Genomic DNA, 26449 nt, shown 5'->3' on the forward strand with positions numbered 1-26449 from the left:
AACATGTTTTTTTTTATAGAGGGAGTCTTGTCTTACTAATATGATTTGAGTTTTTTTGGGAGGAGGACTTTAGTTATGGGGAGAGATCGGAGAGGCTGGGCATGTTTTCTCTGGCGCAATGGAGGCTGAGGGATGATCCGATAAGAGTATATTAGATTATGAGAGGAATAGGTAGAACAAATAAAAGAATCATTTTCTCTTCGGTACTGGTTTCAAAAACGAGCACATAGGTTTAAGGTGAGAGAAAGGAGTTTTAGAGAAGATCTGGGTGGTAAGGTTTTTATACGGGAGTGGTTGTTATCTGAAATATGATGTCAGAGCAGGATATTGATTCAAATATAATCACTGAGTTGAAGAAGTATTTAAAAAGGCAAGGCATAGAGGATATGTTCCTAATGCTGGCAAAAAAGGGTGGCACGGATGCAGTGGGCTGAAGTTTCTGTATTGAATGGCTCTATAACTATGATTTTATAGTTTTCATTAGATGAATTTCAGGAGAAGTAAATTGATCATACACATGGGATCGGTAAGCATTCCACTTGGAATTGGATTTAGTTAATTATTGCCACATATACCGAGGAACAGTGAAAAGCTTGTCTTGCATACTGTTCATAGAGGTCAAATTATTACACGGTGCATTGAGGCAGTAAAACAACAATAGAATGCAGAATAAAGTGTAACAGCTGCAGAGAAAATGCAGTGCCGGTAATAATAAGGTGCAAGATCATGATGACTTACTATAGATGGTGAGGTAAAGAGTCCATCTTATTGTACTAGTGATCTACTTAACTATCTCATAATAGAGAGGTACAATCTGCTGGTACATGCTTTCATGCTTTTTATCTACTACCTGAGGGTGAGGGGAAAAGAGAGAATGTACAGGCTGAGCTGTCTGCTTTACTGAGGCAGCAAGAAGCATAGACAGGGTCCTTTGAGGGGAATGTGCTTACCCTTGCATGTTCTCAACTCTCCACAGTTTTGTGCAGTGTTACGAACCCCGTAACTGGGTCACTTACCAGCAAAGATAGAGAGGTCCATTGAAGTCTGATGGTACTATTTTTAAAAGTTTTTATTTATAAAGGGGCACAAAAATAAGGTTAATACAAACATTCAGATAATATACGTCGTCAATACTCAATCTAAAGCGCTGGTATAGTAATAATCATCATAAGAAATAGCTCTATCATTTTGTCTAGGGGTAAAAATATTGTCCGATGGAAATATAAAGGTCTCTCAAGTTCATGCAGGCTTTAGCCTTTGGGGACCGCTGGGTTTTCACTTGTTGGAGAGAGAGAGAGAGAGAGATTTGTGATAAGAGAAACTTGCCCGGGTCTTTTGATGAGGCCAATCCAATGTGTCGGGGGAGTTGGTTCCCCGTTGTTAGTTACAGAAACTCGTTTCTGTGGTATCAGCCACCAGCTCCCAGGCCTGGGAACCGAACACACGTGGCTTCCTTCAAATGGCTGCCCGCTATACGGGATCGCTAGCGTCTCTTCTGGTGTGTCTGAGGGGCTGTCTCTACAGCCCCTCTTTTCATCTGGACTCACGGGGTCTCAGATGTCAATCAGGTTGGGATGATGCAATCTCTCCCCGTAGCCCAGCCCACGTTGCCCTGAGAGCTGGCACGTAGTATAGGATCGCAATCCACAAAGGTGTCTCCAAGAAACAATGGCCAAATCCATTGCTTTGTCTTGCTGAGGGGCCAGGACACATTCCAAAACCTTGAGGATTCTCTCTCATTTCCTGGGTCCAAGACCCGAATTAATAGCGATCTTGCGATTCTCAATAAGGAGGGGGCTGGGATCATAACAGCAGTCACAGACAGAGTACTTGTCATAGCAAGCCATGATGCATCCTAATAGAATACTTTCTCTGGTGCCCCAATAAAAATAATTGGAAAATGTTGACAGGGATATTCCATATTTTTTTAGCCTTCTGAGAAAGTAGAGGCAGCACACTTGGGAACTAAATTGAAAGTTCAGAGCAACACAAATTTCTACACAAAGTGTTCTCAGCAGGATACCTTCCCCACTTTGAGTGTACAGAGGACAGTTCTACCACCTGAACTGAAGTGTACAACATTGCATGAAATGTGTCACTTTAATAAAATAGCAGCAGCTTCACAGACTGTATGGTCACTAGCTCCCTCCTGGCACTTAACGTTGCAAGCAGAACAAATGCTATACCTTCCCTACACCTCCTTCCTCACTACCATTCAGGGCCCTAAACAGTCCTTCTAAGTGAGGCGACACTTCACCTGTGAGTCTGTGGGGGGTCATATACTGTGTCCAGTGCTCCTGGTGCGGCCTCCTGTATGTTGGTGAGACCCAACGAAGATTGGGAGACCGCTTCACCAAGCACCTATGTTCCTTCCACCAGAAAAAGCAGGATCTTCCATTTTAATTCCACTTCTCATTCCCATTCCGATATGTTTATCCATGGCCTCCTCCATGGATAGAGGAGGCCACACTCAGGTTGGAGGAACACCACCTTATATTTTATCTGGGTAGCCTCCAACCTGAAGGCATGAACATCAATTTCTCGAACTTGCGGTAATGGCCCCCCCACTTCACCATTCCCCATCCCCCTTTCCCTCTCTCACCTTATCTCCTTGCCTGCCCTCGCCTCTCTCTGGTGCTCCTCCCCCATCTTTTCTTTCTTCCACGGCCTCTCCTATCAGACACCCCTTCTCCAGCCCTGTATCTCTTTTACCAATCAACTTCCCAGCTTTTTACTTCACCCCTCCTCCTCCTGGTTTCATCTCTTTCCCTCCCCTCCCCCCACCTTTTAACTCAACTGCTCATCTTTTTTTTCCCAATCCTGCTGAAGGGTCTCAACCTGAAACGTCAACGGTACTCTTTCCCATAGAAGCTGCCTGCCCTGTCGAGTTCCTCTAGCATTTTGTATGTGTTGCTTGGATTTCCAGCATGTGCAGATTTTCTCTTGTTTGTGAAGATGAAAAGGAATGTTAGTTTCATCTACCATATTACACACTGGGATAGGAGCTACATGCAACAATTCCTACATGTTGTCTATTGAGATGTAATGAAAATACCTGTTATTATCTATACTGAGACCCAAGTGCTTTTCACTCTCTTAGACTGTAAGACAATAAACAACAGGTGCAGGAGTAGGCCGTTTGGCCCTTCGAGCCAGCACCGCCATTCAATATGATAATGGCTGATCATCCACAATCAGTACCCCGTTCATGCCTTCTCCCCATATCCCTTTACTCTGGTATCTTTGAGAGCTCTATCTAACTCTTTCTTGAAAGCATCCAGAGAATTGGCCTCCACTGCTTTCTGAGGCAGAGCATTCCATAGATCCACAACTCTTTGGGTGAAAAAGTTTTTCCTCAACTCTGTTCTAAATGGCCTACCACTTATTCTTAAACTGTGGCCTGAAGACATAGGGGCAGAATTAGGCCATTCAGCTCATCGAATCTGCGCCACCATTCCATCATGGCTGATCCCAGATCCCACTCAGCCCCATAAACCTGCCTTCTCCTTTGATGCCCTGATTGATCAAGAAATGATCAACATCTGCCTTAAATATACTGTACCTACAGACTTGGCCTCCACTGCAGTCTGTGGCAGAGTATCTCATGGATTCACTACTCTGTGACTAAAAAAATGTCTTCTTACCTCTATTCTATAGGGTCATCCCTCAATTTTCAGGTTGTGCCCTTTAGCTTTGAACACCCACACCACAGGAAACATTCCCTCCACATCCACCCTTTCAACATTCAGTAGGTTTAAATGGGATCCCCACGAATTCTTCTAAATTCCAGTGGATAGAGGCCCAAAGATGCCAAATGCTCCTCATATGTTAACCCCTTTATTCTCAGAATCATCCTCGTGAACCTCCTCTGGACTCTCTCCAAAGACAACACACCCTGTCTGTGATATGGGCCCAAAACTGCCTACAGTACTCTAAATGTGGCCCGACTCGTGTCTTATAAAGGTTCAGCATTTTCTTCTTGTTTTTATATTCTATTCCCCTTGAAATAAATGCCAACATTCTGTTTGCCTTCTTTACCACAGACTCGACCTGAAAATTAACCTCTGGGACTCTTGCACGAGGACTCCTAAGTCCCTCTGCACCTCTGATGTTCGAACCTTCTCCGTAGATAATAGTCTGCGCTATTATTACTTTTACCAAAATGCATTATCATATGTTTCCCTACACTGTATTTCATCTGCCACTTTTTTGCCCATTCTTCCAATTTGTATAAGTCCTACCTGCAATTGCGTTGCTGCTCAGAACTTCGTAGCATCTGCAAACTTTGCCATAATTCCATTACCTAAATCACTGACAAACAATGTGAAAAGTAGCGGTTCCAATACTGACTCCTGAGGAACACCACTAGTCACTGGCAGGCAACCAGAAATGGACCCTTTTATTCCCACTCGCTGCCTCGTGCCAGTCAGCCATTCCACTATCCATGCCAGTATCTTTCCTGTAACACCACAGGATTTTATTTTGTTAAGCAGCCTCATGTGCGGCACCTTATCAAACAATGACATCCATTGCCTCTCCTTTGTCCACCCTGCTTGTTAGTTCCTTGAAGATTTGTCAGGCAAGATTTCCCTTTACAGAAACCACACTGACTTTAACTTATTTTATCATTAGTCTCCAAATACCTCGAAATCTTATCCTTATTAATAGACCCCAACACTTTCCCAACCACTGAGGTTAGGCTAACAAGCCTATAATTTCCTTCTTTTAGCCTTCCTTCTTTCCTTCTTAAAGAATGGAGTGACATTTGGAATCTTCCAGTCCTCCAGGACCATGCCAGGATCATGCGATTCTTGAAAGATCATGACCAATGCATCCGTAATCTCTTCAGCAACCTCTCTCAGGACTCTGGGATGCAGTCCATCTGGGCCAGGGTTAAGACCTTTGGGTTTGCCGAGCACTTTTTCCTTTGTAGTAGCAATGGCATTCGCTCCTGCTCCCTGACACTCATGGACTTTTGGCACAATGCTAATGTCTTCCACAGTGAAGATTGATGCCAAGTACTTATTAAATTCATCTGCCATTTCTTTGTCCCCCATTACTACCTCACAGTATCATTTTCAGGTGGTTTAATATCAACTTTCACCTCCCCTTTTCTCTTTACATAACTGAAAAAACTTTTGGTATCCTGCTTTATATTATTGGCTTATCTGCCCTCATATTTCATCTTTTCCCTTCTTATAGCTTTTTAAATTCTCTTTTGTTGGATTTTAAAAGCTTTCCAATCATCCAACTTCCCACTCACTTTTGCTACCTTAAATCCCTTTCCTTGGCTTTTATGCAGACCTTAACTTCACTTGTCTGCCATGGTTGCCTACCCCTGCCATTTGAGAACTTCTTCCTATGTAAGACATATCTATCTTGCGCCTTGCGAATTATTCCGAGAAACTTCATCCATCTCTGGTCTGCAGTCATCTCTGCCACTATCCTCCTCCAATCCACCTAGGCAAGCTCCCCTCTCATGCCTCTGTAATTCCCTTTATTCCATTGTGATATTGATACATGTGAGTTGTGCATCGTCTGAAATTCCAGTAGGAATTTAATCATATTATGATCACCATCCCCTAAGGGTTTCTTTATGTTAAGCTCCTTAATAAATCTGGGCTATTACACAACATCCAGTCTAAGATAGCCTTTCCTCGAGTAGGCTCAAGTTAAGCTACTCTAGAAAGCCATCTTATAGGTATTCAACATATTCCCTCTCTTGCAATCCAACACCAACCTGCTTTTCCCAATCTCCTTGCATATTGAAGTCCCCCATTATAATTGGGTCATTATCCTTATTATATACCTTTTCCAGCTCCCTTTGCAATCTCAACCCCACATCTGGGCTACTATTTGGAGGCCTATATATGATTCCCTTGCAGTTTTTTTTTACACTTGCAATTTCTTAACTCCATCCACAAAGATTCAATATTCTCTGACCCTATGTCACCTCTTTCTAAAGATGTAATTCCACCTCTTACCAACAGAGCCACACCACCACCTATGTCTCCCTGCCTGTCCTTTCAATACAAAGTGTATCCTTTATCTCCCAACTATGGCCTTCTTTCAGGCACGACTCAGTGATGCCCACACTGACCCACACAATGTCATACTGACCAATCTCTAATTGTGCCATCAGTTTGTCCACCTTATTCTCTTGCTCCAGATCATAGGAAGCACAGCTTTTGCAGATATATAGGCTTCCTCAAGGTGCTCAGCACTGTTATCATGTACCGTACATGCATCAGATTGTCAAATCATCCATCAGTGATCCATTATTAGATGACACTACCTCAGCTTTAAGCTTGCATGGGCAATGAATCATATAACTCAATAACTCCTGATGATGAAGTGAATTTTTATGCAGAACTAAGTAGACTACTTTTAATGTAATCAATCATGAAAGGGAAATATTTGTTGAAAGTCATTGAACTTTTTTGGGTACTATATCTGGGTCTAGATGATAATCTGTTCCCATCAATGACTGCCTATGTATCTAGAGGTCTTCCTAGTCCTTTGCATATACAATATAGGTTTTATTTTTTTCCAGTGCTGATGAACTTCGAATTTTGGAACCTACTCTCTCCTTTGTTGCACTACTCTTCATAGTATCCAAAACTTTCTTTACTCTTGGAAAGTGCAACAGCATCTGCTCTGATTATAATGCCAACCTCTTCAGCTGTGTGGGAACTCAGTTTGTGGGCTTCTTTCCAATTTGTGAACTGTTTGGGTTACAAACAGTGCACATGAATGGAACTGTGTTGTAATTTTGGAAGGACCTGTATAATCTCTGGGTAGAACAAACCTAAATTTATATCTTTCACAACCTCTGAACATTGCAAAGTAGACATTGTGAAGAACTTCTGGCATGTTGTCATTTGACTTTCATCTTTGAAAAATATTGAAAGTGATCTTTAAAAATCATGAACCAATGATTGTTAAATTGAAACATTAAATTCACAATTTTAGGAACATTTATGTTAACACTTAAAAGCAATTGGCTAGGCTGCAATTAAGGGTACTTTCTTTCCACCCATGACTTCAGCCATCGTGTATGTCCTTATGTTGGCAATGTCTAGAAGAAGAGAGAAATGGAAGATGAGGAGGAGAAAAAGAGGAAGGGGGGGAGCAGAAGAGGGAAAAGGAGACAGTAAAATTGGGAAGCAGGAGGGAATCCTCAGCCTTTCCATTCTCTCCTTCTAACTCAAGCTCTCCAACCCTGTCAACATCCTTGTGGTTTTATTCTGTAGCTTACCCAGCTTAATAACATCCTTCCTACTGCTAGGCACCACCATACTTCGTGTTATCTTACCAACATACTGTACAGTTTTAACTGAGGTCCCAACCCTTGTACTCCATGCTCTGACCAACAAAATCAAGGATATTTGAAGCCTTCTTTACCACCTTGTCTACTTGCATTGCCAATAGTGCTTGTACTCTTAGGTCTGTCTGTTCTACAACACTATATAGCCACAACTATTTACTGCCTAAGTCCTGCCCTGGGGTTAACTTCCCAGAAAGCAATACTTAATACTTTTCTACACCTACTAACCAAGCCAGCTACATTCTCATCCAAAATGCTAATGTAGATGACAAACAGCAGTGGAATTAGAAGCAATCCCTGTGGCACACTGCTGGTCACAGGCCTCCAATCTTAAGTCAAGTCAAGCTTATTGTCATTTCAACCATAAACTGCTCATATAGTACGCAGTAAAAATGAAACGATGTTCCTCCAGGACCCTGGTACTACATGAAACTCAAAACTACACTAGACAGCACAAGGCTACACTAGACTACATAAAACAACATAAAAAACTGCACTAGCCTATGGACCTGCACAGTGCAGGGCAGTACAATAATTATATAAACAAGACAATAGGCATAGTAGAGGACAAATTACAATATAATAATAAATGATGTCGATGTCAGTCTGGACTTTGAGTATTGAGGAGACAGATGGCTTGGAGGAAGAAACTGTTGCACGGTCTGGTCGTGAGTGCCCGAATGCTTTGGTGCCTTTTGCCAGATGGCAGGAGGGAAAAGAGTTTGTGTGAGGGGGGCATGGGGTCCTTCACAATACTGTTAGCTTTGCAGGTGCAGCGTGTGGTGTAAAAGCAATTCTCCACCCTTTGATCTTGTGACTCCTACCACCAAGCTAATTTTGCATCCATTTGGCTTACTCACTTTGGATCCCATGTTATCTAATCTTCTGTTCAGCTGACCATGTGGGAGTTTGTCTAAGACCTTGCTGAAGTACATGTAGACAATGTCTCCTGCTCTACCCTCATCAATCCTCTTGTTCACCTCTTCAATACACTGTCAAAGTCATGAGACATGATTTCCCACACAGAGTGCCATGCCAACTGTCCCTATCAGTCCTTGCCTTTATATGCATATAGATCCTGTGTCTGAAATCCCCTGCTGTAACTTTTCCAACATTGACCTTAGGCTCATCATCCTGTAGTTTCCTAGATCCTCCTTCAAGTCACCATCCAGTCTTCCAGTACATTGGATTCCAATAGTTAACAATGATACAAAAATCTCCAACAAGGCTCCGCAGTTTTTACATGTTTCCACAATGCCCTAAGATTGTATTCCCTATGTATAATTACAATGGTAAAAAATCAGAATGTCTCAGATTTATTGCCTAATTTCAATGACTTTAGAGTATCAGAGAATGTTACATTTTAGATAAGCTATTTTACAAGTGTCAATAGAAGAGATTGCCGTGTAAGTTTCCAAAGCTGATCTCTTAAATGGCCTCCTGATGTAACGCTGGCACTTTAAGCTCTTAACAGACAATAGTCTGTGATTACTGGGGTTCCTTGTTAACAGTTTTTTAAAGTTTAACTGTCTTTTGAATTAACCAGTTTCTACCCCTATTCCATAACTCCTGAAGATGCTTGTATTCTTGTAACTGACATTCCTATCATTTAAAAAAAATTAAATTCATGATGGAATTTGCATAAATTCATATTTCCATTAGTGAGGGTTCTATAATCCTGAGAGGTATCCTGTATGATTGGTTCTGAAGAATTTTGATGCAGAATTATTAATAGTTTATAAACTCTGTTGAATACATTGCTCCGCCAAACAAAATTCCTCTTTACTATAATCTAGTGCATGGAAAGTTTGCTGTTTTGTAGCTTTACTTTTGAATGGGAAATGTTGCTAATTAATTGTAAATTTAGTGGCTTTAATTTGATTTATTCAGTTCAATTTTATTATTATTTTAATTAATAATATATAATTTGCATGTCACGTATGACACGTGTAGAACTTTGTCATGATAAATAATAATGCAATTAGGAAAGCTTATTTCCCATTGATATCAATTAACATAAAGTGTAAACTTTTCTTTTAATAGATAGAATTCAGCATTAAGAGCAATTTTTTGTATTTCTTACAACACCCTGAGCTTAGCAGCACCATTGTTTCTGTCTCATTCCCTCTGTTTTACTGGCAATTCTGTTTTGTGAGACTGAAGGCCAGGAATGCTTTTATCTGTTGTCATTATTTCAAATCACCAGTTTCAGTTCACATTCTAGAAAGGAGATGTAGCTCATTTAAAGTCTGAGAGAGTAACATCATTTAACCGTTTAATTTCAGAACTATTTCTGCATCTACAAAAAAAACCTTTAGTTAATTGGTTTGTGCAGAAACTTGTGAACTAATGGATTGTCTTTTATTGAACTTTAACAAAAGTCCTTTAGATTCCTTACATTCTTCAATTTTATACCTAAATCTTTGGCCGTCATTAACCAGTACTTCCTGACATTGAATACTTTAATTAGTTTGACAGCAAATTAACAATCCGTGAATGAATGTCATTTTAGCTAATCAAATAAACAAATCAAAACAGGAGATAATGAGTAGAGGGCTCACTTGGAAATAGTCACTTCCAGAAGCAGTCATACCATGGTGACATGGTAGAGTAGTGGTCAGCACAGTTCTTTACAGTACTACCAACCTGGGTTCAATTCCTGCTGTTATCTGTAAAGAGTTTATACGTTCTCCCCATGACTCCTTGGGTTTCCTCTGAGTGCTTTGGTTCCTTCCCACAGTCCAAAGACACATCAGTTGGTAGTTTAATGGGTCATTATAAATTGTGCTGTGATTAGGCTAGGGTTAAATTGAGGGTTACGGGGCAGCATGGCTCAAAGGGCTGGAAGGGCCTGTTCCGTGCTGTATCTCAAAAAATAAATAAATAGCAGGTGAGAAGGTCATTGGGTTCATTTGATCCATATTACAAGTTTTAGTTCAGTTCACTTTCCCCATAGCTCAGAAGGCTGTGGTTAAGGTCACAAGATGATCTAGTGATGATTCAGGTAGCCAAATAATCTATTCATTAGTAATCAGGTATATACTATGTGTTATGACTTGTTGTATAACAACATTTTCAGTTAATAGCTGGCTTTGTAGGCAGACAATAATCTGAGTAGAAAGTGAAATAATTGAGATGATTCAGGTGATTTGACCTGTTGAGCTAGTATCTTTTAACTCCATCCTATATTTATTTAACAATTTTTTTTAGTTTAGAGTTTTGAATCTTTTGGGTCTATATCCTCATCCTACTGTAAAAGAGAATAATCCATGATAGTCTTTGTTGAATGACAAAGTGGAAAACATTCATAATCTTGACATGGTATTTTATGTATTATTAAATCTCAGACATTTGTGTAGCCAGTATAAAATATTTTTAATATTTCCAAGTTTTATTTGAAAAATATGACAGTGTGGGAATTCCTTTGCGGTGTTGGTACTATTAAAAGTTGTAATATATTATTTGTTCACAAAATCTGAAAAAACAAGATCATATGTAAATATAAGCTGAGGGTCTTTAAAGAAACAGTACATTAGTACTAACATCCTTTTCCCATGACTCTAAAGAGCTTGGAAATACGAATGTTTATCATTTTACAGTAGTTGAGAAAGTATTAGAAAGCCTTTTGGGTTAAATCATGTTGCACTTTAAAGAATGTATATCAGGACCTTACAGTATACTAAAAGTCTGGTAAGGTTAAGCCCTAGGGATTACTGTGAATATTTCACACACTAAGAAAACCAGTCAGTTTATCTATGACTGAATGCAGAGCTTTGTTTGTGTGTGTGTGTGTGTGTTTTTAACACAGTTTAAATGTAGACTAATACATTTTGGGGAGTGAGTTAGAAGTTTATAATTCAATCAAGGGGTATAGACCATAAGAGCAAAATACAGGGCAAAATTGTGTGGTAGTGGGAAAAAATTGCATGAGGACACCTGTGCCAGTTTTATCAGTACACATTGCATCTAAAATTTGTGCTCCAACTCATTATTATAGTCTTCATACACAATAATAAGTAATATCAAATAATATCATTTGTTTTTAAGTACATTGCACATTACAATAAGAGTTAATTTTAAAAGTTTGTTTCACAGCTGAGTTAGTACTGATTAAAGCAATCAGCAACCTGTTGTCTGGAACTGTTACAAGAAGTCATAAAAGTTACTGGAAACTTTTTTAGAGCTTAGAGAAAGATTTCCTGACACAATTTTGGACACATTAGTCAACAACTAGAAGAGTCGTCCACCATGCCCATCAGCAGTCCATGTGAATTAAATGTCCATGGCAAGAAGTGAACAGGACCTAAATTTGTTGCTGGGAGAAGTTTCAGAACTTCAAATTTCAGGTTTCAATATCTGCACCACTAGACTCACTGCTCTGTCCTATGTACCCCAGCATTCACAATATACATTGTTTCTAACTTCCAACATTCATTTGCCCTAGCACATCCTTTATACTGCTCTAAGACAGATCTAAGAGTTCATATATACTTCCAACTATTAAATCACAGAAGACGTTTGGCTAAGGCAGGTTGCAGTGCACTTATTAACACACTCCCCGCTCGCTTACAGAACAAGGTGTCACGTACTTTCCATGAATAGCAAGAGATGACAAATAATACTTAACCCTTTTCCCAGCACACTAACAGAGAAATATTGATCATCATGGCCTCCACAGAGTCCATGGACTGCAATATTCAGGGATCATAATTTATGTTAATGTTTACAATTAATAAGATCATTGTTTATATTTATTTATTGAGACACACAAGGAATAGGCCTTTCTAACCCTTCTATCCACGCCACCCTGCAATCCCCCAATTTAATCCTAGCCTAATCACCAGACCACTTACAATGACCAATTGGACTTTGGACGTCTTTGGACTTTGGGAGGAAACCAGAGCAGCCAGAGGAAACCCACGTGGTCAGAGGGAAAACATAGAAATTCCTTACAGATAGCGGCAGGAATTGAACCCAGGTTGCTTGTATTGTAAAGCATTGTGCTAACTACTTTGCTACTGTGCCTCCTCATGTTAATATTTACCATCCACTTCTTCCACGTCTCACTATTTCTTCTGAAAATTTTCTTCATGTGAAATAGGTTATTAATATGTCACTTTTCCTCCTCCTCCTTCTCCCCATCTTGACTTACCACCAAATTGCCCTTTAAATTCTTACAGAGGGCCAATAACTTCCACATGGCCAGACCCTAGTTGTAAGAGAGTAAAGAAAGTGACACGTTGGCATTCCTGCACAGATTTTAGAACTCTACATACTTGCTGATGGGAATCGGTAAAGGAATCTATATTTGGTAATCGTTGGGAATGAGAGACTGGAGTTAAGGATAACACAGGTGTCACCCCAACAGAGGGTTACCTCACACAAGTTCTACACCATCTGAGGAGTTTGAAGAGGCAGATAAAGACCACAAGTGCTTGAGCCATTAGTAGCATTACTTTCATGAATTGTTAATAATTTTGGGAAATCCAACTGGTAACTTGCATAAGAATGCATACAGATCCTGGGCTTATTCTTCCTAGCATAGTAGTGATACCAAATCCTTTTCAACACTTACTTCTGTGTGATAGGGGTTATACACTTGCTATAAATCTATTCCATTCCCAGCAAACATGCAAAGGATTCCTTTGAATAACACAAGTGGTGGTGAGATCCATATGGAAAAGGGGTTGCTGTTTTCCTGGTGTAGAGTATGATTCACACCGCGGATTAACTTGCTTAGTACATGGCTATTTCATAGTGCTGCCACTAAATTAGCACTATGCAATGTATTACTTCTAGTGAACATGTGCAGTGCACAGAGGACTACACAGTTTCATTGGGTAAATCACACAAGTCTCACCAAATACTGTATGTGTGCTTGTGCTGAAAATTGTGCACTAAACAGCAACTGTATTACTGAATAAAGGTGCTCTGTCATCAAACTGTTTCTGAATGTTGTTTAACTCTTAAAGCTTTTATCAATTTAATGCTGCCTTTTAAAGCAACATGTGGTGATCTAAATAGTATTATTAACCCAGTTCAAGATTGTTCACTAATTGTATACATTAAGTGGTTTTAATTTGATGTACAATTGTAGTCTCATATTATGTTTTAGGCCCTACTCTATATAGTCTGCAAAATTGAAGCTGTGTAACACAGAAACCTGGGAAGTAGCAGTTCTGTTCTATTTGACTTTCATGTAGAAAATTTAATAACATTTGATCCTACAGTAATAGAAAACTTTATCAGATGTTTTGTCTATTTCTGCACGATTTAAACATTGTAACTTAAAGAACAATTTGCCCAGCTGCTTTCAAGGCAGAGTAATTAAGCAAAGTGAATTTCAAGCAACCATTAGCTTTCCACATTTGCAAAGGAACCTTGTGATTCATTCGGACATGGGGAGGGAAAGCTCTTTTTCTGGCTCTGCTGGTATGGCAGATAGTGCTTTTCTGGTGCAAAAGGAGTGCATACTTGTTCAGTATCTTCACACATTTTGAACCTGAAAATGATTACCATCCATGATATTTGGGCCATAGAAATCTTTTGATGATATCATTAGGTTCCTCCAAAGTCTATGTTTTAAGTTAATGTAAAAGTAATTCAGACAGCATACAGTTTGATGTTCTTTCTCTCTAAAACATGTTTCTCTCTCTCCCTCAGTTCAGTATAAATTAGCACATTTTTCAAGTAATCAAAAACAACAATGTAATAATTTTGTTTCATATATGAGGAACTGGAAAATGAATTTTACTTAATTTTCACACATATTATAAACCTAAAGTTGCAAAGTCATATAGTTTTAGCCAGCCTAAATAGAGTTCTTTGGGTAGTTTCCATGTTAATTAGGCTTGACATGGAACCCACATTGCAAGTCATTGAGATTAATTTAATATACGTGTATAATTTTATGTAGCCTTCTTTCATTCAAATTATTATTCTGAAATGTTTATCTTGCTTATACTGGGAAAAGATGGTTGCTTTGGTTTCATCTACTCCTTATATAGGAAAGAGTCTCAGAAATTCCCTCACATCTCTGGAGGGACAAAAAATAATATTCTGCATTTGAAAATATGGAGTTGAGCAATATTGCTCTCATTTCCTGGCATCAGCATAAAACCATCACAATTGACATCAATAGTATGCCACACCTAACATTCAATGATCTCATCCCATAATTTTGGAAAGTGGTATTCTTATTTTTTCACAAAATAATAACTATATCCCTTTTTTATGGGTGACAGGGTGTAAGGTACTCCTTCCCTCCGTTAACCTGAGGTTCACCCTTGGGCAAGGTGTAGCACCTTGTTAGCCCCCCCCCCAGCCTCAATCAGGGTCACATCAAGCCACAGGAGCAGGTGGTGGATGGTTGTATAAGCAGCTGGTGCATTGCCTAAGTCCTGGATATGCGACCACTGACACCAGGCCAACAATCTCGGAAGGGTCCAATCGTAAACAAGAGAAAGGTTTTGGTGTGAAACATTGACAGTACTTTTCTTCCATAGATGCTGCTTGGCCTGCTGAATTCCTCCAGCATTTTGTGTGTGAACCTCTGAAGAATATTAATAATGGCTAGGGTCACCCGTCTTCTAAAGACATCGCCCAGAAGAAGACATTGGCAAACTACTTCTGTAGAATTTGCCAATAAAAATCATGACATTGCACATGATGATGATCCCCTTTTTTTTAAACAGCTTGGCGCTCAGAACAACACACAAAAAATACTGGAGGACCTCAACAGATCAGGCAACATCTATGGAAATGAATAAACAATCAGTGTTTTGGGTCAAGGCCCTTCTTCAGGACTGGAAAGGGATGAGCAAGATGCCAGAATAAAAAGATGGTGGGATGGGAAGGGGGACAAGGTGATAGGTGAAGCCAGGTGGGTAGAAAAGATAAAGGGCTAGAGAAGAAGGAATCTGATAGGAGATTGGACCATGGGAGAAAGGGATGAAGGAGGGGCACTAGAGAGAGGTGATAGGCAGGTGAGGAGAAGAGGTAAGAGGCCAGAGTGGAGAATAGAAGGAGGGAAAGGGAGGGTAAAAGAAAAAAAGAAGAAAAGAAATTACCTGAAGGAGAAATCAATGTTCATGCTATCAATTTTAAGGCTACCTAGATGGAATATGAGGTATTGCTCCTCCACCCTGTGAGTGGCCTCATTGTATCAGAAGAGGAGGCCAGGGACCGCACATCAGAAGGGGAACTGGGATAGGAATTAAAATGGTTGGCCACCAGGACATTCCACTTTTGGCAGATGGAGAAGAGGTGCTCGACAAAGCAGTCCCCCAATTTACGTAAAGTTTCACTAGTGTAGAAGAGACTGCATCAGGAGCACCAGATACAATAGACAATCCCAGCAGATTTGCAGGTGAAGTGTTGTCACACCTGGGAGAAACGTTTGAGGCCCTGAATGGAGGTGAGGGCAGAGGTGAATGCACAGTTGCGGTATCTCTGTCACTGCAGGGATATGTGCCAGAAGAGAGATTAGTGAGGAGGGATGAATAGACAAGGAAATCATAGAGGGAGTGATCCCTGTGGAAAGCAGAGAGTTTAGGGGAAATAAGGATGGGTTTGGTGTTAGGTTCCTGTTGAACATGGCAGAAGGCACAGAGTATGATGTGTTGGATGCTCTTGGGGTGGTAGATGAGGACAAGAGGACCTCTACCTCTGTTAATGCAGTGGGAAGATGGGGTAAGCACTGATGTCCGGGAAATGGAGAAAATTGGAGTGGGGGCAGCATCAATGGTGGAGAAAGGAAAACCCCGTTCTGTGAAAAAGGAGGACATGTTCTGGAAAGGAAAGCCTCATCCTAGGAACGGATCCAGCGGAGACGAAGGAGCTGAGAAAAGGGAATACTGTAGCATTCTTACAGGAGACAGGGTGTGAAGAAGTATAGTCAAGATAGCCATGGGAATCGTTAAGTTTATAAAAGATATTAGTGGATAGTTTTTCTCCAGAGATGGAGACAGAAAGGTCAAGAAAGGGGTCAGAAATGGTCCAAGAGAATTTAAAGGCAAGGTGGAAGTTAGAGGCGAGGTTAATGAAATTGACAAGCTTCATATGGGTTCATGAAACAGCACCTATGCAGTCATCAGTGTAGCACAGAAAGAGTTGGGGAGCATTACCAGGGAGAGTTTGGAACATGAACTATTCCACATAGACAATGAAAAGCAGGCATAGCAGGGGCCTGTGCTGGTACCTATGGCTACCCCTTGAGTTGGAGAAAGCAGAAGGAGCCAAAGAAGAAATCGCTGAGGGTGATGACCAGTTCTGCCAGAAGGAGTGTGATTGTGGAGGAAATTGGTTGAGTCTTTTGTCGAGAATGAAGCAGAGAGCTCTAAGGCCTTCTTGATGGGGACTGGATATCTATAGTGAAAATGCAGTGGTCAAGTCCAGGGAGTTGAAACTGTTGAGGAGATTGAGAGCATGAGAAGTGTCAAGGATATAGGTGGGAAAGGACTGAACCAAGGGAGATTGAATAGAGTTGAGTTATGCGGACATGAGTTCAGTAAGGCAGGAGGAGGCAGAGCCAATGGGCCTAACCGGACAGTCAGTTGTGTGGATCTTGGGTAGGGGATAGAAATGACAGTGCAGGCTAAGCAAATCATGAGTTTGGTGGCAGTGGATAGGAGATCTCCAGAGTTGATGAGGTTTCTGATGGTGTGGGAGACAATGGCCTGATGGTCTGGAGTGGGGTTCTTTTCAAAGGGTAAGTATGAGGAGGTGTCTGGGAGCTGACACCTGGTCTCAGCAAGGCAGAGGTCAGTTCGCCACACTACAACTGCACCTCCTCTGTCTTCAGACTTAATGATAAGGTTGGGGTTGGTGCAATGAGAGTGGAGGGCAGTGTGTTCAGAGGAGATAAGGTTCAAGGAGGGGAGAGGACTGCTGAAGTCAAGCTATTTGATGTCTCGCTGAGAATTAGAAATGAAAAGACACAGAGCAGGCAGAAAACCAGAGCAGAGAGTCCAAGAAGAACAGGAGGGTTGGAGGTGGAAAAAGGAGTTATCAGTGCAGAGTGATAAATTCTTGCCAAAGAAGTAAGCTGAGAAACAAAGACAACAGAAGAAGAGCTTGGCATTGTGCTGGATCTGTATCTCACTGAGGTCAGCAAAAGAGGACAATGAAAGTGTCCTTGCTGAAGACAGACTACTCTGCCGCAAAGAGGGGAAGGTTAGAGGGAATAGCAAGAACATGGCAGTGATTAGAGCTGGGATCAGAAGGAGTAAGAGAGTTGGTGGTGTCAGAGGTGGGGGAGGATTGGGGTGTCTAGGGAAGGTAGGATGGGAGGAAGATGGAGTCTCTGAGGTCTTGGGACTGAGGACTCAGAAGCTATCTGCTTAGGTCACATCTACAAGGCTGAGCATCAGCAGCTGCAAAATCTTGTTTTTTAGATCGTTCGAATACTGCATGTTGAAACTGACAAAATGTAGCATTGCAGAGGGTAATCTTTACAGTTCTGTTCTGGAAACCTCACAACTGAAGTATACAATGTTTATGGAACCTTAATAAATATCACAAAGGTAACAAATAACACTGTCTTAACACCATTAAACTGTAGTATTGCAGTGTTCACAATGTTTTCTGAGTAACATCAACTTTGCTGGGTGTCATGCACTGTTCCCTACCTCCAAGTCTATGTCCAATCAAATGTTGACTTCAAATATGCTAACAGTTAAGCTGGTCATGAGGGTCCCAAGTAGCAAGTAAACATGCTGATCCAACATTCCAAAATGTTTCTGGCTCAGACAATGAGCCAGCAAATCAGAAGATAAACTCTGAAGAAGAAGATAAATGTCTGTTGGAGAAGGAAGGCAAGGAGTGGTTGATGTGCTGTAAGTGGATATGAATGAATGAATGAGTGAATGAATGAATGAATGAGTGAATGAATGAAATTTTATTTTTCGGTCAGTACAAACATAACAAAAAGCATCATATTCAACAATGATTTCATAAGACAAAATTAAATAATAAAAATCTTTAAAACATGATGTTCAGCATATAGTGCAGCTGCTTGTGCTGTTATGGAGAAGTATTGTCGTTCATTGTGGCGCCTTGTTTAGGGAAGACAAATTTGGAAATTGTATCTCTCTTCTATTTAGATATTTTCATGGCTTCCCTTATCACTACCATTAAAAGTTCCCTCTCCTACCAAACAGTCCTCAAGAAGACCCTGGCCTCTTTCTCAAACACAATTGCCCCATGATGCACTATCAATAACTCCAAAAGACTGGAAGTAGAGTAAATACTGAAAGGCTTTAATTAGCAGTAAAATGGAGCACGTCCATGCCAGATGACTGTCGGAGGAGCAGAGACACAATCACCCTTATCCAGGGGTCTGTGGGAGGAGCCACAGGAGCAGTCAGCAGAGGGGCATGTCCAGACAGATATACATGGTTTACCACACCCCACCATTGCCAGCTATTTCTCTAGCCAGGCTAAAATTAACATCATAGGTAAATGTTTTAAGTTCCAACAACTTGTTCTTGTTTTTTATTTGCCCCATCTAGCTTTTCATTAGATATCAAGTTTTTACCTGCAACATAAATAATATAAAGCAAGTTTTGTTTAGCCTTTGTCTGTTGCTGCCTTTTATATGTTGGTTGCCATGAATGATCCTAGAGGAAATACCTGCACTGTAGCACTTTGCAGGACAATTTGCGCAATGTCTTCAATGAACCATGACCTGATTTTTTAAAAAGTCAAGGAAGAAAAGTCAACCAAAACCCTCAGGATGAATATTCTTCTGGCAGAATGTCAGTAAACCCGGATGCTAGCATAATCATTCACCTATAAATTAACCCACAGTCATTTGTTGACTCAAACATGTAATTTCAAGTCATCTTTAGTTACAAAGAGCACAAGGAAATACTACATAACTGGCAAATTAGAACCAGTTAGGCTCCTTGAAGAAAAAATTCTTTCACAAAGTTCCAAGGAATTAAATCTATTGTATAATTAGGACAAGCTCTCAACAGATAGTCACTGCACATTACTTAATTAAAATTATAAGGACTGCCTTTTTTTAAATCACTGCCTTTTTTTGCATGCAAAAAGTCTCTATAGTAAAGACTAATAAATCAAAAAAATGATAGCAAAGACAAAGCTAATTACCATCTTAAAAATGCTAGCTCTGGCAATTTTGTACACCTGTGTTAAATCATTTAACCCTTATGACTGGACTTCCTTATTGCTTTGTAAACATATTTTATTACTGGTTTTCAAATTTCATTAGAAGCAATAGTTACCTCCTGTTTCTAAGGAAGGTTTATGATAAAGCTTTAGTTTGAAATCTACAGACTGAGCAGGGATGTAAAATCCCAAGAGATCTAAGGTAAAATGACAAGTTGAATTTGCATTGGCTCAGTAGGTGAAAATGGATGGAAATTTTAATGACTGAAGGCTGAATATTTTGGTCTTCAATGATGTTCAGTGTTACTCTTTTTTCCCTGTTTTTTATCTGTGGTTTGGGAAAATATAGGGGATGTAATATGGAATTTGTCAGATGATACCAAATTTGGCACTGTACTTCATAGCGAGGGAGGAAGTCGTCAATTGCAGAAAGATGTTGATGGACTAATTTAGTGGCAAATGGAATTCAGTTTATAGAATGGTCAGACATTGTGTTGGGGAGGGAGTACTCATTAAATGATAAATAGTAAAAACTGCAGAGGAACAAAGAAAATCTGGGAGTCTACTGAATGCTGCAGGACAGAAAGGTACGATGCCTGAGAAGCGATATAGGATATATACTCTGACTGCCAAGTGGACATTGTCATGCTTGAACTGTGCAAGAAACTAGTCATTTCTCAGCTGAAATAATATGTTCAGTTCCAATTACCAAAACTAGAAAAAATGATATTATTGCACATGAAAGGATGCTGGCAAGATTCACAAAGTTCTAGGTAATTTTTTTAAGAGGAAAGACTGGCGAGGCTTAGTATGTTGTTACAAGGGGGAAGGTAATTTAACTGATGTGTATGTATCTAGAGCAGGTCTTAGCAGGGTGAAATCATCGACTGACACAAGATGTTGGTTCATTGATTGAAATATCAAAGAAGAGTTGAGAAAATATTTTAATGAGTTAATGGAACTCATTACATTTACATTTAAAGGATTTTTTATTGAGCCATTGTCATTACTTGTAAATCTGAAGAACCGAAAGCAATATTAGCCTAAGTAGCTCTTATTTTGTCTGGTATGGAAGCAAGGAACTGAGAAGCTTCCTTTCTATATAATATTTCTATGGTTCTATAATTCTATTTTTTCATTTATAATTTTCTGTAGTTGTAAATTAGCTGTTTTGGGTTATTTTCATGGTTAATGTTAAGACCATTTCTCATATCAGTGACAGATCTGCATGTTTGCTTATTGCGAAATTTCTAGGCAATTTGAACTGATGTGTTTTTGAAATTCTTGGACTTTCAATATTAGAAATTTGCTGCTGACATATATGGAAATTGTAGAGTTGATGTTCATTTCTGATAGAATTACCAGTGAAGCACTCAAAGGATTAATAGCAGAATTAACTTCTTGGTCTGACCATATACATACCAGGAAACACTATAATCTAAGATCAAACATTTACAAGAGTTTTTTCTTCAGTGTAACAGCACTGATTGTCATAAAATATTATTTGTATTTATGGATCTAGGAATCAGATAGAAGATATGAACTAACAATCTACAGAATCTCAGTTTGAGAATTTCTAGATTTCTAGAACAGTATGGGTACTTCAACTCATGATGTTTGCCAACTCCGTATAACCCCCTCCATGATCAGTCTATAACTCTCCATTTTTCCTTTCCATGTGTCTATCTAAAAGAATCTTAAATATCCTTCTTGTATCTGCTCCACCACGACCCCTACCAATGCATTCCAAGCACCTTCCGCTCCTTGTGTAAAAAGAACTACCTCTGACATCTCCCCTAAACGTTTCTCCACTCACTTTAAATGGTTAACCATTGCTGCCCTGGGATAGGGTGCTGCTGTTCATGCTATCAATGCCTCTTATAATATTATGCAACTCTGTCAAATATCCAGTCAGCCTTCTTTGCTCCAATGAGAAAAGTCCTAGCTCACACAACCTATCCTCATAAGACTTGTTCTCTAATCCAGGCAGCATCCTGGTAAACCTCCTCTGCACTCTCTATAAAGTGTTTACATCCTTCCTTTCAGTTATTAACTATCAATAAAGAAAACTATTAATCTTGAAGTTATTCTGTCTTTTTTGGGATCGCTCAACCAGTTCTATAGGATAGGCAATCAGTTGTCCTCGCTAGGTTTGTTGTATATGTGACTTGAGTGCCATATCAAAGTCATAGGCTTAGCTGTATAAGATACTAGGTTACAGGAACTAAGAGTGGAAATGGGACTGAAGGGATTTCTCTGCTGAGAGCCAAAAGATTCAGTTAGTCTAGTGGTCTAGTCTATTGTTATTCTACTTAATGCTTAAACTGGCAACTAAGATGAATATGAGAAACAAGAATGAGATTTAACCACAAGACCTCTCTGTCATTGACAATGTTCAACTACCTCAACTCCACTTCTCTGTTTAATTCACATACTGCATCTCTTGATTCTCCAAAGTCTGTCAGTCTTAGCCTTGAATATGCCAATGCCAGAGCATTTGGGGTAAAGATTTCCATAGATTTGCAGCCCAGTAAGTGAAGATACAGCGTAGACACACTTAAATATCAGAACCCTTATCCTGCAAGCATATTCCCTAACTGTAAGCTCTCCAGCCAAGGGAACAACCTTTTAGCATGTACCCTAACAAGCTCTTTCAGAGCCTATATGTCAATGAGATCACCTTTCATTCTATGCTTACATCTTACTCATTAATGTCCAATTACCACAGTTCCACATTTAACTGAATAAAATGCAGCTTCAAAAACCACAGCGTCAACTTTCACAGAAACTAGCAATCAATATTAAATGCTAATATTGTCAATGGAACCACATTCTAAGACTGAATAAAATCGAATTCCTTTGAGTTATTTTCAAATTGAATAGTATTTAGGGAAAAGTATCAAACACCAACCAGTGTGCTGGGAAGATTGTTGATAAATGATCCATTTCTGGTTTTCTTTTAAATCTACATATCCTCAATATGTAAATATACTTATTTAGTTTGTGGTTGAAAGTATAACTAAAGGTAGCTTGTTTACTTAATGGACTCTGCATTTGTATTATTTAAAAACAATACTAGGACCTGCAAAAATCAATTCAGCAAAAATGAAAAACATTAAAAAGGATGAAATGTCATTGAAAATAATGTTGCATCAAATAAAGAAGTAGTTTTAAGCACATTTTAGAAGAGTATGCTACATACAAATCTTACATTTATCAACTATTTTGTGGAAGGATACAGCATTTTAATTATATTTAGTGATTCATTACATGTGAGTCCTTAAATGTATTTAATATATAATTTTAACAAAACCATTCAACACTGCTGTATGTCATGTAGCACCTTATATTTCTTTCTTTAGGATATTTTTATCTTAAAATCCACAGTATTTGATGGGTTGTTTCTCATTCGTGAGACATCACTGAAAAACAGACATGTTTAACAATTCTACATTGCAGGATTTAGTTGTCAAGTACTGGATATAACCCAGGCCATACAGATAAAACGGCATGTTGAATATGTCAAGTACTAGTTGTTGAGGCAAAATTTCACATTTATTTGTTTAAAGAAAGTATGGAAAACTGAATTTTCCAGGGTTGTGTCTTGCAGCAAGCTATTATTATTTAATTATTAATCTATCTACTTCTATATATTTGAACACAGTTTTCTCTACAAGCTTTGTGGTTAAAATAGTATATGCCGTACAACATTCTGGAACTTTTATGGCTTTCGAGAAAATGTAAAGAATAGTATGTAAATATAAATATATATATATACCGTAAAACAATTCATGTTGAATCAAATTTGGTAAATTGCATTCTAGCTCATTCAGAGAAGTTGTTAATTTGTTCTCAATGCCTTTGTCAGTAGTGAGCCCATCACAGCAAAAACATTTCACAATGTAGATGCTGCCATTATTTATCTCTTCAATTAAGAAACAATAACCTTGCAAAACTATTCTTGAAGTTTGGCTAAAATGAATCCTTAATGGATTTGCAGTAACAAAGATGATCAGAAGCAGATTTAATATCACTGTCATATGTCATGAAATTTGTAAACTTTACAGCAGCAGCACAATGAAATGCATGATAAATATAGGGAAAAAACAGTTAACATGACATATATATATATATATATGTCATGTTAACTGTTTTTATGTGTGTATGTATATATATATATATATATATATATATATATATATATATATATACACATACATATATATATACCTATTAAATAGTTTAGTTATAATAAGTAGTACAAAAAAGCATAAACAAAGAAGTAGTGAGGTAGAAATCGGTTGGCAGAGGGGAAAAAGCTGTTCCTAAATCGCTGCATGTGTGCCTTCAAGCTTCTGTAGCTCCTTCCCAATGGTAACAGTATGAAGAGGGCATGTCCTGGGTAGTGGGGATCCTTAGTGATGGACACCATCTTCCTAAGTCATCGCTCACTGAAGATGTCTTGGATACTATGGAGGGTAGTACCTATGATGGAACTGACTAATTTTACAAGTTTCTGAAACTTATTTCAATTTTCTGCATTAACAACCCCCCCCCCCCCCCATTCCAGATGGTGATGCAGCCAGTCAGCATGCTCTCTGTGGTACATCTGCAGAAGTTTTCGAGTGTTTTAGTTGACAAACCAAATCTCCTCCTACTCCGAATGAAATATAGCTGCAGTCTTGTCTTCTTTGTAGCTGCATCAATATGTTGTGTCCAGGTTAGGTCCTCAGATATTGATGCCTAGGAACTCTCTCCACTTCTGATCCCTCTGTGAGGATTGGTTTGTATTCCCTCATCTTACCCTTCCTAAGGTCCATAATCAGCTCTTTGGTCCTACTGATGTTGAGTGCAAGGTTGTTGCTGCAACACCACTCAGGTAACTGGTATATCTCACTCTATACACCCTTTCATCACCAGCTGAAATTCTGCCAAAAATGGTTGTATCATCAGCAAATTTATAGATGGCATTTAGCTACGCTTCGCCACACAGTCATGGGTGTAGAGAGGGTAGAGCAGTGGGCTAAGCATGCGTTCCTGTAGAGTTCCATTGTTAAGGTCCAGTGAGGTGGAGATGTTATTTCCAATTGCACAGATTGTAGTCTTCCAATTAGGAAGCTGAGGATCCAGTTGAAGAGGGAGGTATAGAGCCCTAGGTTCTGTAGCTTTTCAATCAAGACTGTAGAAATTATGGTAGTCCATGCTTTAAATATATAAAGATCTTAAAAATTAGCTTTTTTGTCACATATGCTTCAAACATACAGTGAAATGCATCATTTGCATCAATGGCCAGCACAGTCCAAGGATGTGCAGGGGGGCAGCCCACAAGTCTCACCAAGTTTCCATGATAACATAGCATGCCCACAAGCTCCTAGTCTTGAAACCTTTGTAATGTGGGAGGAAAGTAGAGCACTGGAGGAAACCCATGCACTCACAAGGGTAATGTACAAACTCCTTTCAGACAATGGTGGAATTGAAACGAGATCACTAAAGCTGTAAAGCATTATGCTAACTGCTACACTACCAATCTACTTTAGTGATTTGAAAGAAAATACTGTTGGGATCTATTTCTATAATTGAAGAACAGACAGTTTAAGAGAATCTGCGTATTATTTTTCCAGATAATATTTAAAGCTAACATTATCTTTTTCTTGTCTGTAATTTTTCCTCTGACAGCCTATTGGATCTTTGAACCCAAAGCGTGCTGTCTTCTATGCTGAACGCTATGAGACATGGGAGGATGATCAAGTTCCACCATATCATTACAATACCCATTATTCCACAGCTACTTCCACATTAGCTTGGCTTGTCAGAATTGTAAGTATCTTTTTTGCATATTTTATTTTATTTTAAATCATCTGAATCAATAGAGGAAGCAGTCCATTCAGTCTAACTTCTCTAACTCAATACACTCAGCTAATTTCTTCTGGAACTCAATGTGTATTTGGAAATGCCTTATTCAGATATGCTGAAAAATCTAGAAAAGTCTCTAAATCATAATTTGTTTTGTTAGTCCTACCAATTTCACTTATTAACTTGTTACTAGTTTATTAATTTTACCACTTGTTAATAGTTTTAATCATATATTGATGACCTTTTGATTATTTGGAATGGATAATTTGAATATTCTGTGCAGATGTATTAATTAGACAAAAATAGCAAATAACACATTTTATTGTTAAATCTAAGAATTAATGTATAAGACCAAATATTATCACTACTATAGAAACAATTTATTGTGTTGCAGATTATAAATATTATCAAAGTACAAACTGGGGTATATAATATGTATGAAACTGCTTGTAATTTTGTTACAAATATTTAATCTATAACATTGTTCATTTGAGTGGTTATTATAAAAGTTGTTATTTCCTTTTTTTGGTTTTAATTGTTTGTGATGGCATCATACAGGATCAAACAATTGAAGTAATCCATTATAAATTAAGTTCAATAACATGACATTTATATTAATTATTTTCATCTTCATGGAGAAGAAATTCATTTTTCAATAATTTGACATTCACAGCAACTTGTCACTCAATCCTTTTTGTAACTATTACAGTGTTTAGTACTTACAGACATGCCTGCTTGGTACGTGAAATCCTTAGAGCTTACATTGAACTTTAAGGGAAATATGAGCTAGTGGATTAGCAACATCCACAATATCAATTTTATTCCTTTGATGTTTTAAAACATTGTTAAAGTAGTCCTAAATTTCAATACACAGAAGCATTACAAAAACTCTTTTGTGATAAAATCTATGAGAGTTTATTTTTAAACAGATATTTGTAGTTAATACCATTAAGATAGAAATGAGATTGATACACTGAGTGTAACTGTATTAAAGGTCTGGACAGGCAGTCAGCCATATCTAATAAAACTGATTAGGTTGCACAGTTTGACATGAAATTACAAAATCAGATTAAGCAATGACATAACCTTCAGGTTGCACTGCTACATAGATATTTTATGATTTTTACAGAACATTCT

General features: G+C 38.8%; 1 protein-coding gene across 4 annotated transcripts in view; it reads left to right on the forward strand.

Moving 5' to 3' along the window:
* The window catches only part of nbeaa (neurobeachin a), a 772475-nt gene that overhangs the window by 644326 nt on the left and 101700 nt on the right, over positions 1-26449 (forward strand). For all 4 annotated transcript variants that reach the window (XM_073043888.1, XM_073043887.1, XM_073043884.1 and 1 more), the window contains one exon: positions 25136-25276. In XM_073043888.1, coding sequence (XP_072899989.1) covers positions 25136-25276 — 141 coding nt within the window. The remainder of the gene's footprint in view (positions 1-25135; positions 25277-26449) is intronic.

The sequence above is a fragment of the Hemitrygon akajei genome, chromosome 4 (genome assembly GCF_048418815.1).
Source record: "Hemitrygon akajei chromosome 4, sHemAka1.3, whole genome shotgun sequence".
Taxonomy (NCBI): Eukaryota; Metazoa; Chordata; class Chondrichthyes; order Myliobatiformes; family Dasyatidae; genus Hemitrygon; species Hemitrygon akajei.